Source organism: Lepidothrix coronata, unplaced genomic scaffold, assembly GCF_001604755.1.
Source record: "Lepidothrix coronata isolate B3197 unplaced genomic scaffold, Lepidothrix_coronata-1.0 Scaffold45, whole genome shotgun sequence".
NCBI lineage: Eukaryota > Metazoa > Chordata > Aves > Passeriformes > Pipridae > Lepidothrix > Lepidothrix coronata.
In genome coordinates, this window is record NW_016690225.1 from 4,251,652 (window position 1) to 4,264,876 (window position 13,225).

Consider the following 13,225-nt stretch of genomic DNA (forward strand, 5'->3'; position numbering starts at 1 on the left):
ACAGAGCAGAATGGAACAGAATGGAAAAGAGTAGAGTGGAAAAGAATAGAATAGAATAGGAAAGGAATAGAATAGAATAGAATAGAATAGAATAGAATAGAATAGATTTCCCTTGGAAGGGACCCACAATGATCTAGTCCAACTGTTTGTCCTTCCAAGGTGTTATGCATATTCTGTTTTAATGCAGCCTTGCAGGTAGTTTCTGAGGAGCTGACATCCAAGGACTAAGCAATTAGCTTTACATGGAGCTCAAAGGATATTGCAGAAATTACATGCACTCAAACCACGTGGCCAGCGAACTTGCAGTGCCCCTCGGAGAAGGCATCATAGGGAAGGTTTATTTAAAAAAAAACACCAATCAACACACAACCTAAAAACCAAAGAAACAAAAGGCAAACTGAAGTGCCTTTATTAAAAACTGAATAAAAGAGCAAGACTCGAGCCAGCAGTACTTCTTCAAGAGTAACTTTATTCTGGGCAGGACACTTGACACAGAAGGAGTGAAACAAACATTTAGAATGTTTTTGAACAAAAACACTGAATAAACAAGAACCATTACTTCTTCACTCACTTTGACAATTCTACCCCTTCCTTCCGTGTTAAGTTCTAAAATATTCTTTCAGTATATTCTTTCCTCCTCACATTATAGAACATCCTACTCATATAAACAGCCATATTAGATACAGAAACACCATGGAAGTGGGTTTTCTGGCATGGGTTTGGTTTTTTGGCTAACATCATGGCACTTACACAATACTTTTAGGAAAATCCAGATTACAGAGGTGAATGAATCCACTGTCAGACTCCTTTATTTCCAACAACCATTATTATACATTATACCTAAGCCTGAGAAAACCTAAACAGTACAATTCTAAAAACGTTTTGCATAAAGATCCTGCTAAATATTAAAGCACAAAGTAGTAGGTTACGTATCATAAATTCTCAGATATGCTGCTTGTCCAGATTTTGGTATAACAAGGACCTCCATCTTTTCCATATCTCTATTGCACACTGAGACAGCAGAATAAAATACATAAACTTAGTTAGCTCCATCCTGCTCAGAAAGAACTTTTCCAAATTTAGTAGAAATTTGCTTAGCAAAGGATACAGGTGCTGCCATTATACTTAGCTAATTTTCTGTGCCACTAAGTTAAAACTGGCAGAACTGATGCTGAACATCAAGATTATTACCTTTTTTTTCCAAAAATAAAGACTTTACCTTGGGAAAGGAGGAGATATGCCAAAATAAAAAAAGTACAACTTCTTTTTCTAATCTTTTTGCTGGACTGACTAAAGCCTGAATGCTGTAGTCAAAAAAAAATCACTGCAGGTCTGATAAAGGCTCAGAGATTACAGGCCAAGTTCACAGATTCATCCTGTGTTATTTGAATCTCTGAGTTGTCCCCATCCTTAGTGGAGAGAGACAGGCATTTCCAGAGCACTAGTATGTTCTCAGGTGAGACAGATTTTTGAGATGATTCTCACTCACCACAGGTCTAAAGAGTCAGCTCTTAACAAAGGAGCTCACACTTATGTATGATGAATCCAAGCCTCAGCAGCCTGTTCTCATGACTTGTTCATCTCTTTCTCCTACTCCTGGAAAGTAAGTGTACAGACCAGACTAGTTAAATTGCCTACTTAAGTCTAGGGATATTTAGGGTAGGTTCAGCATGTTCATTCTTGAGACAAAATAAATTAAATTATATGTAGATATAAATACAGATATTATTTCCACCAAGAGAAACAACTATCTTTCCAGTTCTAACATAAATATACATATTTCCCTTTCCACTTACCCATAGACACCATAAGCATATGCTTTAGAAACTGAATGGCTGCTTTACTTTACTGCTAAGCATTGGCATCACTGCTTTGGGAGTAGTTAGGTATGGTTTGGAGTTATGCACTGGCTATGCATAACTTGCTATGCACAGATAACAGAGTAGAGGGACACATAAGATGTCTTTGGCATGTGCAAGTCTTACATGCACACTTTTGCTCCCTCTTTGTCTTGTACTGTTTCACTGTGGACTGAGCTCGTAAGAGCAAACAGTAACTAGTGCTCCCTGTGGTTCCCCCTATATCACTGAGCCAGCACCCTACTCCAGGGTACAGTTTCCTTGAAATCCCATAGGAAGGGATCCTTGAATTCTCCATGGGAAGCACTGAAAAGGCCAGAATGCATTCTCAGTCTCCAGTCCACAGCAGCTGCCCCTTGAGTGTGCTGGCAGATCCCATGGAGAGGATCTCACTGACACGGGAACTGTTCAGTTCCCACAAAACAGCTGGATGCTGAGAACTGTACCTGCTCTGATCCCTTTAGGCTGGATTTAAGTCTCATAAATAAAGAATCTGCCTTCACACAATGAGCTCAGAAAGATGAGAATTTCTGCACACTTCTGCAGGAAGATGCATCTTCTCGGCATACTTCAGCTTTGGCGGCTGCTCCAAAACACAGCTCTAAAAGAGGTTCTCCCACAGCACCGAACTGTTTATCTTCCTTTTGTGGAAGGAGGTGCAGGAAACAGCCAAATGCTGACTGTGATCTAAATGAATCTTCTGCCGATGGCTGGACTCTGGCACTCCTTTACAGAGCAGAATTAAACCAGACTATGGGGCTATTTTCTTTTCTCTATAACCTGATATAACTCATACTCTCTTATAAACTGAATTAAACTGCTCTTCAGAGGGCTGTAACAGTTTCTGTGAAATCAACCAGAATTTTACATTTTCTTAACAAGACCAGGTAAGGTCTCATTTTTCCCTGTAAAGCCTGCAGGCCTAATTTACAGAAGCTTGCATATTCTTCACATTGTAAATGAAGATGTATTGTAGTGAAGAAGAACTGAGTAATAACTTCAGTAAGCTTAAACGGAGTTATTTCCACTGGATTGTTCTGGGTGGTTGTTCTTGTTTGTTTTTTTTCCCAAAAGTGATTTAAGACAGTTGTGAAAAGTCAGCTGCATAGATATGTTTCCTTAAACTCTGTTGCTATGGTATCACCAATATTCTTTTCCTCTGAAACAAGTTTCATAATTGTTAATACTGTCTTAAATATGTCTTCAGATCTTATATTCACAACAAAAGAAAAAGAAGAAACAGAATCTGATTTTTCTCCTTAGAAATGATTAGAACATTTAAATGAATTTAACAGGGTAGATCCACATTCTATTTCATAGTGAACAATGCCAAGGAGCAACTATGAAGCAGGAAAAAAGAGTACTGTGTCAGAAAACAGATTTACAGAAGGGTATTTACCCTCCACCAAACAAAAAGATTCCCCAGATTTGGTAAATTTGGATAGCAGTCTAACAAAAACCTTTTAAAGGCAAAAATAAATTTAAAAAGAAAGTGCCTCCCACTGACTTTCAGCAGTCTCAGTGACTGCAAAGGAGAGTTTAGACTGTTAGTCACTCACTTCTCTAGCCAGTATGAAGCAAATGAATATAGGACAACAGAAGCATGGCATCGAGACATGGCATCACTGAAATTATACAGCTTCTTTTAGCACATAAACTTCAGAAAATGTCTAATGAATGCCCCTTTCTCAGTACTTCTCTTCCACTGCAATATTGCACCACTTTGCTTTTTTTATCCACTTCTATAAAAAAGTTCAATCTAATAAAAAAAAGTTAATTTTTTTTAAAGTTCATTATAAAAATTTATTGTATAAAAATGCCAAATCCCCTAAGCCATATATACAAAATGTATCAGTTTTATGAAAATAACTGCACCCAATTATATAACAAAACATTTTTATACAAAAAGGTACAAGGCTGCATTCAAATTAATGCAATAAGTAAAAAACAACGCTTCAAAATGTCTCATTCATAGAAGATCTGTCTCTTTTAAATGTACAGGTATATAAAACAGTATCAAATTGTCTCACGTTGGCCACCATTTTATGGGCAACATGCACTGGTCAGAGAGCATTTCCACAGTCACCGGTGAGCGCCGTACTTCGCAGACCAGTCAACGCGCCCATGGATCGGCTGAGCTGGTGGTGGGAGAGGCATTAACCTTGGGGAGCTTTTTGTGGGGGAACTGAAGGATGGCCATCCCAGATGGGGTCTGACTGACGTCAGAGAAGCAAAATATAAAGGACAAAAGAAAATGATGTGAGATCTCCCACACTGAGCAGCAACTGGATGCAGGCCCAGACCCTTATTTCTTCAAGAAATAAGCCTCCTTTTTTATTAGAATTTGCTGATGTGAGACAGTAGTGGATCCAATGCCTTAAACCTTAGCAGACAAGGAGTATTTACATCACTGATTTGACAAGTGAATTCTGTGCCAGTCAGTTGGTTCACACTAACCTCTAGGTCCCCCTGAAATATGCTGTAGATAAACCCAACTATTTAATAAACAAAGTAAAAATAAACCACATTCTTCTCTATATGAAATTCTGCAAGGTTATAAACAATAGCTCCAGTTAAAGCAAAGATAAGTAGCTCAGTGCTGCATACAGACAGCATGGATGACGGAGCAAGGGACCAAGAGAACTTTGGTACTATACTTACCAGAAGATGGATCCACAACTGGTGTTATCTGAACCCTCTGCCCAGCAGAACCTACTTCCTTCTTCAGAAACGAAGGCATATAACCACTAGTTAGACCACTTGATCCTATGGGCCCTGAAAGAAATTGCAAGGAACACCTGAGCTCAACACAATGGATCTCCCACATTATCAACAAAGCTGTGCACTGATGAGTCACGTTCAAGACCAGGTCTGATCACGGACTGATGAAAACAAGAACTTAACTGAAGATGCTAGAAATTCACAGCTCCTATATGTACCTGCATTCAGGAAACTCTCAGCATCAGACTGCATTACAGATAAATGGAAAACAGGTACAAATTGTACCTGTACCAGGGAGAATTGCAATTCTCCCTGACATCTCGGCCTTTTCAAGGTTTCTCAAAGTTCTCAAAACTTAGCATTTTACTTAGAATTATTTTGTTTGACTTTCACCAACTGTGTCCTATGAATATATTCACTCTTGATTTCCATGCAGTGAAATATGGAGCTCTGGTGCTACACAAAGGTCTTACTGAAGCCCAGTGAGAGCACAATTTAAAAATGTGGTACAGATTCACATTCCAAATTTGTAAAGCCAGCTACAAAACTTGTCCCTGAGATGAGCAGGAGCAGATTTGACTGACCTGTCAAATGGATAAGCCACTGAAAATGGAACAAAACAATCTAGAGTCTAGATTGTAGCAGAGGGGGACACTAAACAAGTTAGCATGCACAGACCAGAGCCATTGCATACATGCCTATGATGTACTAGAGCAGTGGCAAAGCATATTGTGGGAAATGATGGTAATAAATAAAAAAGGGAAAAATCTAATGATATCCTATGCAGCTACAAAAGCAGCAAAACTTGTATAATAGCCAGGAATGAAATATGTATTACGTATATAAAGGTTCTCATGTAGTTTAGCTATTTACAACGTCCTCCCATCTTGAATCTTTAAAGAACAATTTTTGATTTAATTACATCAAAAATTTTAAGTTTCTTATTTTTTTTTAAACCATAGTTTCTAAAGACCCAAAATGTTTCTTTGGGCCAAGATTCAATACAAATTTTCTAAACCAAACATTTTCAAAATAGGTAGGGCACTGCAGAACTGTAACATCACATGAAAACCTGAAGCAAAGGTTTAGAAAAGAAATACACAGATACAATCTAGAAACATCAACATGTTTAAGTATATCTGGTAAAATCTAATGTAAAAATCTACAAATTAATTACTTCAAATCAAACAACAGTGATTAAATACCTGAAATACCAAATGCCCAAAAAACCTGAAGAAGAAAAATTGAAGAGCTTTGCTTTTTTTCTGAATTTTTTAAGCTACAATTATTTAATTATTTTAAACAACATCAATTAAAAGACATGATCATAGATTTTCTTTGCTTTATTCATGTAACAAGAGTGGTGTGTATGGATTTAGATCAGCTTCCTCCTCTATTGACAGTCATTTATGCACCAGCTGGGCTAAAATAATTTGGAAGCCAGAAAATATGACTTATGAAAACTGAAGAGGGAAACTGAAAGCAAGATTAAGTATTTCAAGCTGAACATACCTAAGATGTCCAAACTTCTATACATGAGGTACTTCAAAACAGACTTCTGGGGATTCAGTAAAAGAAATGACTATGTTTCAGTTTCAGGGAGTCTCCAAATCTAGGCAACAGTGCTCATAACTGATTTTATCAGAAAAAAAAGACAAGGTAGCAAGTACCTTCGGAGCTGACAGTGTTTTAGAAATGGGTGACCCCAAAATACAGCTGTAGGGAATTTCAAAGACACCACTTATTATCATTTCTCAGAGTGTTAAGCACAGCTTCTTACCTGAATTCATCCTGTTAATACTTCCTCCCAAACCAGAAGTTTTGCCAGACAAACCAGAACTGGGCCATGGATTAGATGGAACAGACTCTTTGTTTGAAGTGGAGACTATGCTATTCCTTGTGCTTATTCCTATTGCAAAAAATGCAAAGATTATTATGCTGAAATCTCTGTAGCCACACAGGCTTGCATTCATTCCACCTGATGCACAATCTTACAGCAGATGTCTGGTTCTACTTAAACAAAACCTTCTCCCTCTCAGTAACTCTCTGGGTTGCTTCCCATCCTCTCATCATACAGGAATGCTATGACTAGGCACAGGCCCTAATCCTGCAAACATCACAGTGTAAATAGTTCCACTAGCATCAATGGCTGCTTATATCCCAGGACAGGATCCTTACTTACATCAAGGCCACAAATATTCTCAAATCACAGAAGGTGAACCTTGCTAAGTAAATGAAATCTATGCTTCCTATAAAAGCCTAATGACATGATAACCTGAGAGCAAATAATGGCAATTCCATTTCTCATAGTACTGTACTCTTCTTTAGTGTCTCTACTGAAACCACTGATTGTGCAAACAGTTTGTAGTAGGGTTCACATCACCTATTATTTGCATTTCATATACATCCCGTATTTAAACAGGGTACGTAACATGCAAGGACGCACTCACAATTTATGATAAGGGAAAAGCAGGCTTGGGATCAACGTGTTTTACAATCTCCTCTAGTAAAACAAGTTTTAGCTACCAAAACTGTACTTAAGTGAGCCAATTTGGAAGTCAATTGTTTCAGGAAAAAAGACTGAGTTTGCAGTCACAATACCTTCTAGTTTACTTAATTAATTTTGAAGTGTTAGTACAACAAGTGAATGAATAGCTAACACCGCCTTTATAAATAGAAATTACAAAAAAGAATACACTTACACACACCTCATTTTAACTACAGGCAGACATGTCTGCCTCCTGTACTTCATCCCACTCCAGCGCTGGTCTCAGTATAGCAGAGGTTATCATGAAGACAGGCATGTAATTCTCTATAGAGACATGGACCTACATTCTATTTAACTCCAAGCTACAGCAAAGCATATTCCCACTATTATTCTGTTGTTCATGGTATTATACACTCATGACATAAATGTACAGGACTTTATTTTCCAGTGTAAAAGACCGGTCGCATCCTTCATAGGGAAACAGAATAATTTGGTATCAATGACCATTTCATACTGCTCTTGGAATTGCAGGAAGAAAAAGAAAGAAGTATGTTTTACTAACCAGGTAGGTACCTAGAATGTCTCAAGTAGTGTTGCTTTGCAGCAGAAACTCGCAATGTGGGAGTGTCCTGCCGTGAAAGGGTTGCATGGGAAGTTCGTGCACTGGCGCCAGAGCCTACAGCATCCAAAGGCTTCAGGTCCAGGATGCTTTCAAATCTATAATTCAAAAATTGCTACACTTAGTCCAATTTTTACATGTTTATCCACAGTTGGCCTTCTCAACTCCATCCCATCTCCACAAATCATCTCCTTATACTGTGTTTGCTACACTACAAACACACAGACAACAGGGAATATTTTCAGCCATACAAGTGCCCCTGAAAATCAGATTTGTGTTTCTAGTTCCCTTATAGTCTGCTTTTAAAGTTTTTTACAAATCACTCAATAGGTTTTTCTCTACTCTGTACAGTCCATGGAAACTGCAGCTTGGAGTCCTCCAAAACAGTTTATATGCATGGAGTATGTCAAAATGGTCCACAAGTGAAATTTAAATATATATTCAAAGACTAACTTGGGGAGACTAAACCAAGCATCATTTTCAGTGGAAAAAAAAAAAGAACATGGAATTGTACGGATATATGTTTCTAGATGCATAGAAAGCATGAAGAGCGACATTACTAAGAAAGAGGAAAAGACTAAAGAAATAGACCAAATAGCAGATGGACATAAAAAAACCCTTACCTACAAAGAGTTTCATCATTCTGCCTCTTCTTGTTTTTCAAGTCCATTCTTATGATGGAAGAGCTGAAATCAAGGTCTTCCAAGTCATCCCAGTCTTCAGAACTCTTCACTGTCCTAGCAAGATGTCCCCATCTTCGCCTAGGTTTTGGTTTAAGGTCACCATTTATATTCTCAGACCCAGCAGATGTTTTCTGTTATAAAGATTGAAAAGAAACAAACCCACGTGCTTAGAGCATAAACCAGGTGACAGGAACAAAGAGGACTTTTTTTTCTCAGTAGTAGAGCTGTAACAATGCAATCCTCATCTTTCATTAAACATGCTAAGAATACATTATGTAGACCATATTATTACTTGTCTTTTGCATTTCATCCTGTAATAAAGTATCTTGAACTGACAGAAGAAGAAGAAATTTCTTAGGTCTCAAATACAATTCTATTTATATTTCAATATGCACCTCCCAAACAACGCCCTTACGCTCAATTTTTACTTCTAGACCCATGCTGGGAGTACAAAACTGCATGCACATTTAGGTTTCCACAAGCCTGTGTCTAGACATTTATAAAATGTACTTCTCTTGCAGGACAGCATAGGTACAAATTTGTGCCTCTTCAGTCATTTAGGCTCACCAGTACATTTCAACCTCGTGCGACTCGTGGCCAGTGCAGACCCTATTTATGGCCGACCTCTCAGCAGCATTTGCTCTCATCATCTGTCTTAAGAATCCAGTCTCCTCGCACAGCCAACAGAAAGGGTTCTTATGGTGAAAGGAGAATCTGCTGTTTTCTATGTCCAGCATAGTCCAAAATGACTATTAATCCCAGTCAATAAACTGGATGCCTTAAATGGATGAAGGCAATATCCTCCTCCCCCTCATTTCCATTCTATTTACTTCAATACTTTTCTCTCTGGCATCAATCCCCTTAATAGTTTGAACACTGTACTTCTTTTTTACTCATATGAAATCATAGTGTCATTCTTTAAGTGGTGCTCTAGAACAAAGGAAAGCATAAAATGGCTCTGAAATGAGATATCAGCTTCCTTGTTTTATAGCAACAGATTTATATGTCAACAGACTTCCAGTTTCTAGCAGAAAGTTGTAATTATTTTTTATTCCCGCTCACTGTCCTTTTAGTAAAAGTACAAGAACGCTGAAAGTGAACCAGAAAAAGAAACATAATTAGGAATAATCAGGCAACATATCAGGAAGCTTATCTTATGCTAGATGGACCTTTACCTGCTGAGGAACCTTATTGTGAATTGCAGGCAGAAGAACCTGGTTAGATTTGTCCTCCTGTAAGTAGTTACTGTGCTCAGTCCCAGAGTTGTCTCTCTTATATGGGTACACTGAGTGCTGAGAAGATTGGCTTTGTTGAAAAGGCCTTGATGAAATTCGGGCATGAGGTTTCGGTGGGGGCTGTACTGGAGGGACAGGCTTAATATGCAGAGATGATTTATTATGCAGTTCCTTTTGTTTTCCCAGTTCCTGAACACCCAGGGCATGCCCAACCTGGAAGTATGGGTATCGAAGTGCCTAAAAAGTAATAAAAATATTAGGCTTAGAAAACCAAAGTTTTTAATTTACCCCAGTTCTATCTCAGTTGAAATTTAGATTCCTCTTTTTCTAGGGTAAAAAACACCAGAAGACCCATTTCTTAGCACCAGATTCTAGAGAGCACAATCCACTTCAGAAAAATGATGCAATACTAGAAAAGTTTCCACAGATACCAAGTTATCAAATCCTCTGTGGACTTGTACAAAAGGCAAAGGTTCTGCAGAATTAAGATACTTAACGAGGTATATGGCATCTTAAGGCATGTTTCATTATGTGCTGTCTCTTCATGTTTGTGGGCATGTACATGTGCAAACACACACACCATCATCACAGATTCAGCCAGCAAAACTCTAATGGCCCCAGAGACACCCCATCTCTTCCATTCCCCAGTTCCAAGACTGAATCGAGTGAAAGAAACATAACCTTTATGAAAATTAGCCAAAAGACGTGTTGGTAAAAATATTTTTATCCTGCCTTTCAAGTAATTAAGGAGTTGTTAGTAAAGGCAAGTGATCTCTGCCTATCTTGCTGTTTCAGGTCTTCCCTTCCCAAAGACCTCTCACTACAAAAAACTTCTAAAAGCTCAGATTACTCACCATTTGCATGTTATTGTAAAACATTTGTTACTGCTCTTAATATAGTATTTTGTGCTTTTCATTACTTTTGAGAGTTCTTAATCTACTTTTTAACTACTTTAATTAGCTTTAAAGCTTTTAATTACAATTTATACTGAAGGTCTAATTGAATCACAAAGGTTCAACTATGGTCCTATTGAAGTCAAGCCAGATTTGTATCCAGAATCACATCTGTTTTTCAAAAGGTGCCCTACTTATTTAATTAGTCGGTTAATGCCACAACAGTACTGGTGTCTGAAAGCAGTGGCTACCACCACCACCACCACCACCATCTGGTGCACGTGCAATACTGATGACCTGGGCAATGCTTACATACAGGACGTTGGGACACATCTGCAGTGCACTTGAGTGAAGAGTGTCCAGCAAAAGCCAGCCTTATCCAGACAACACTGGGCTGGATTAACAGAGTGAGGTGGACTGAAAGCTGGCTGAATGGCCAAGCCCAGAGAGTGGTGATCAGTGGAACAAAGTCTGGTTGGAGGCCAGGAGGTATCAGTGTATCCCAGAGGTTCAATATTGGGGCAAATCCTGATCAACACCTCCATTAATGATGTTGATGGTGGCGCAGAGTGCACCCTCAGCACGTCTGCTGATGATGCAAAACTGGAAGGAGTGGCTGATACACAAGATGGTCATGCTGCCATCTGTCAGGACTTCAATGGGCTGGAGAAACAGGCTGACAGGAACTTCAAGTTAACAAGGGTAAATGCCAAGTTCTGCACCTGGGAAGGACTAATCCCATTCGCCAGTACATGCTGGAATCAAACACCTGGAAAGCACCTTTGCAGAAAGGACCTGGTAGACACCAAGTTGAACATGGGCTGCCAGTATGCCCTTGCTGCAAGTAAGGTTAACAGTATCCTGGGCTGCATGAGCAGGAGTGTTGCCAGCAGGCTGAGAGTGGTGATCCTTCCCCTCTGCTCAGCACAGGTGAGGCCGTGCCTGGAGTGCTGTGTCCAGTTTGGGGCTCCCCAGCAGAAGAGTGAGATGGACATAATGGAGAGAGTCCAGTGAAGGGCCACAAAGGTGATTAAGGGACTGGAGCATCTCATATATGAGGAAAGACTGAGAGAGTTGGGACAGTTCAGACTGGAGAAGAGAAGGTTCGTGGGGATCTTATCAAAGTATGCAAAAACTCAAAGATGCAAAGAAGATGGAGCAAGTCTCTTCTCAAGGGTACCCAGTGACAATAAGCACAAACTGAAACACAGGACACTCCCTCTGAACATCAAGAAACAGTTTTTTACTGTGAGGGTGACTGAGCACTGGCACAGGTTGCCTAAGGTGAGGGGGTTGGATCAGATTCCTGTGATTCTGCGGCATGTATCAATAGCAATGAAGAACAGCATCAGAGCCTTCAGCCATATATCCTCCCTTCACTCTGCTGCTATTCACAGTGACTCGATAATACTTAATTCAGGTGTACTTACACATCCTGCAGTCACACCTTTGATCATTGAGCACACACCCCAAGCACTTAAGTTGCATGCAAGGGCTCATTACTCTCTTTTAATTATCAACCTTTGCCTTGCTAATTGTTCTTGGCTTCTGCTCTTCTCCCTTCTAAGAACTGCAGCCCCAAGGAACTGCTAAATGACTGTCTGTATACAGTGCCTTGCAGCGAAAGGAAACATCACATGCAGATGTAAGAAAAAGAAAACAAAATCAAACCTGACTAGCTGTTGGCCGCTTTTTGGGGTCCCACTGCAACATGTCTCTCATGAGCTGCACTGCTTCACTGCTTGCATTAGGTATGAGAGTTTTTAGGTTGTTAGGTACACATTGAGGCCAGCGAAAATTCATGGAAGCTGAGAGTTGGTAGCCTTCAGGCCAGTCGTTCTGGAAGAAAGAGATTTCCAGTCACAGAAAAAGTTCAGTTGTAAAATATCAGTGCTTAAGCACACCAGCATATATTCTCCTATCAGTAATAGACTGTGACAGCTTCCTCTAGACTGTATTGAAGATTTTACTGGGAATCCTCACCACAAACCTCTGGTGAGAGGTAAGTCTTGCTTTACACCTGACCAAGCCAAGTATGCAAATGGAATCAGGAGACAGGAGTCTTGCCATGATTCCAATTTTTAGCCTCTTAAACCACAGGTTTATATGCAATGTGCAAGACGAAATGAAATTTCCACCTAATGAAATCAGTCTAAAGACTTTGTTCAGGGCTCTATTTCTCCTCCTCTAAATGTCAGGTTTTATAGCATAATTAAATAATGCTTATTACACAGAAAATAAGTTTTAATTTAGTTTACTGTATCTGAGATCAATACCATAAATTAGCAGTAAGCAGGAAAATTTATTACTTTTATGCTTACTGCTACTGTGCCATTCTGCATTGTAGAACAGCTCTAGTATTATTGCAGTGTGGAATGTCACTTTAGCTACCTTCTTTGGCGTTCCCAAGACTTGGCAAATTTTGAATATAGTATCAATTTCACTGGCACCCGGAAAGAGGGGCCTCAAGGTGTAAACTTCTGCCATTATGCAACCAACAGCCCAAATATCTATTGGAGAACTATAGCTGGTGGATCTCAGAAGGACTTCAGGAGCCCTGTACCTGTAAGAGAAGGAAAAGAAGAAACAAATCCCATCAACGCAATTCAAACAGACATACATGAAACCACTTACCTCATCATTCTTTGTTGTTAAGAGCAAACATCCCTTAAAAAGCTCCTATCCTATATGTATGACTTTATTTTTTTTTAATTAAAACATACATAA

General features: G+C 39.2%; 1 protein-coding gene across 5 annotated transcripts in view; it reads right to left on the reverse strand.

Moving 5' to 3' along the window:
* Positions 1-449: 449 nt before the first annotated feature.
* ICK (intestinal cell (MAK-like) kinase) overlaps positions 450-13,225 on the reverse strand; it is a 27,086-nt gene continuing 14,310 nt past the window's right edge. For all 5 annotated transcript variants that reach the window (XM_017814519.1, XM_017814517.1, XM_017814516.1 and 2 more), the window contains 8 exons: positions 12,890-13,061; positions 12,170-12,337; positions 9,546-9,842; positions 8,311-8,501; positions 7,631-7,785; positions 6,361-6,489; positions 4,521-4,634; positions 450-4,096 (listed from right to left, as the gene is read on the reverse strand). In XM_017814519.1, the coding sequence (XP_017670008.1) occupies positions 3,942-4,096; positions 4,521-4,634; positions 6,361-6,489; positions 7,631-7,785; positions 8,311-8,501; positions 9,546-9,842; positions 12,170-12,337; positions 12,890-13,061 (1,381 nt within the window). In that variant the 3' untranslated portion in view covers positions 450-3,941. The remainder of the gene's footprint in view (positions 4,097-4,520; positions 4,635-6,360; positions 6,490-7,630; positions 7,786-8,310; positions 8,502-9,545; positions 9,843-12,169; positions 12,338-12,889; positions 13,062-13,225) is intronic.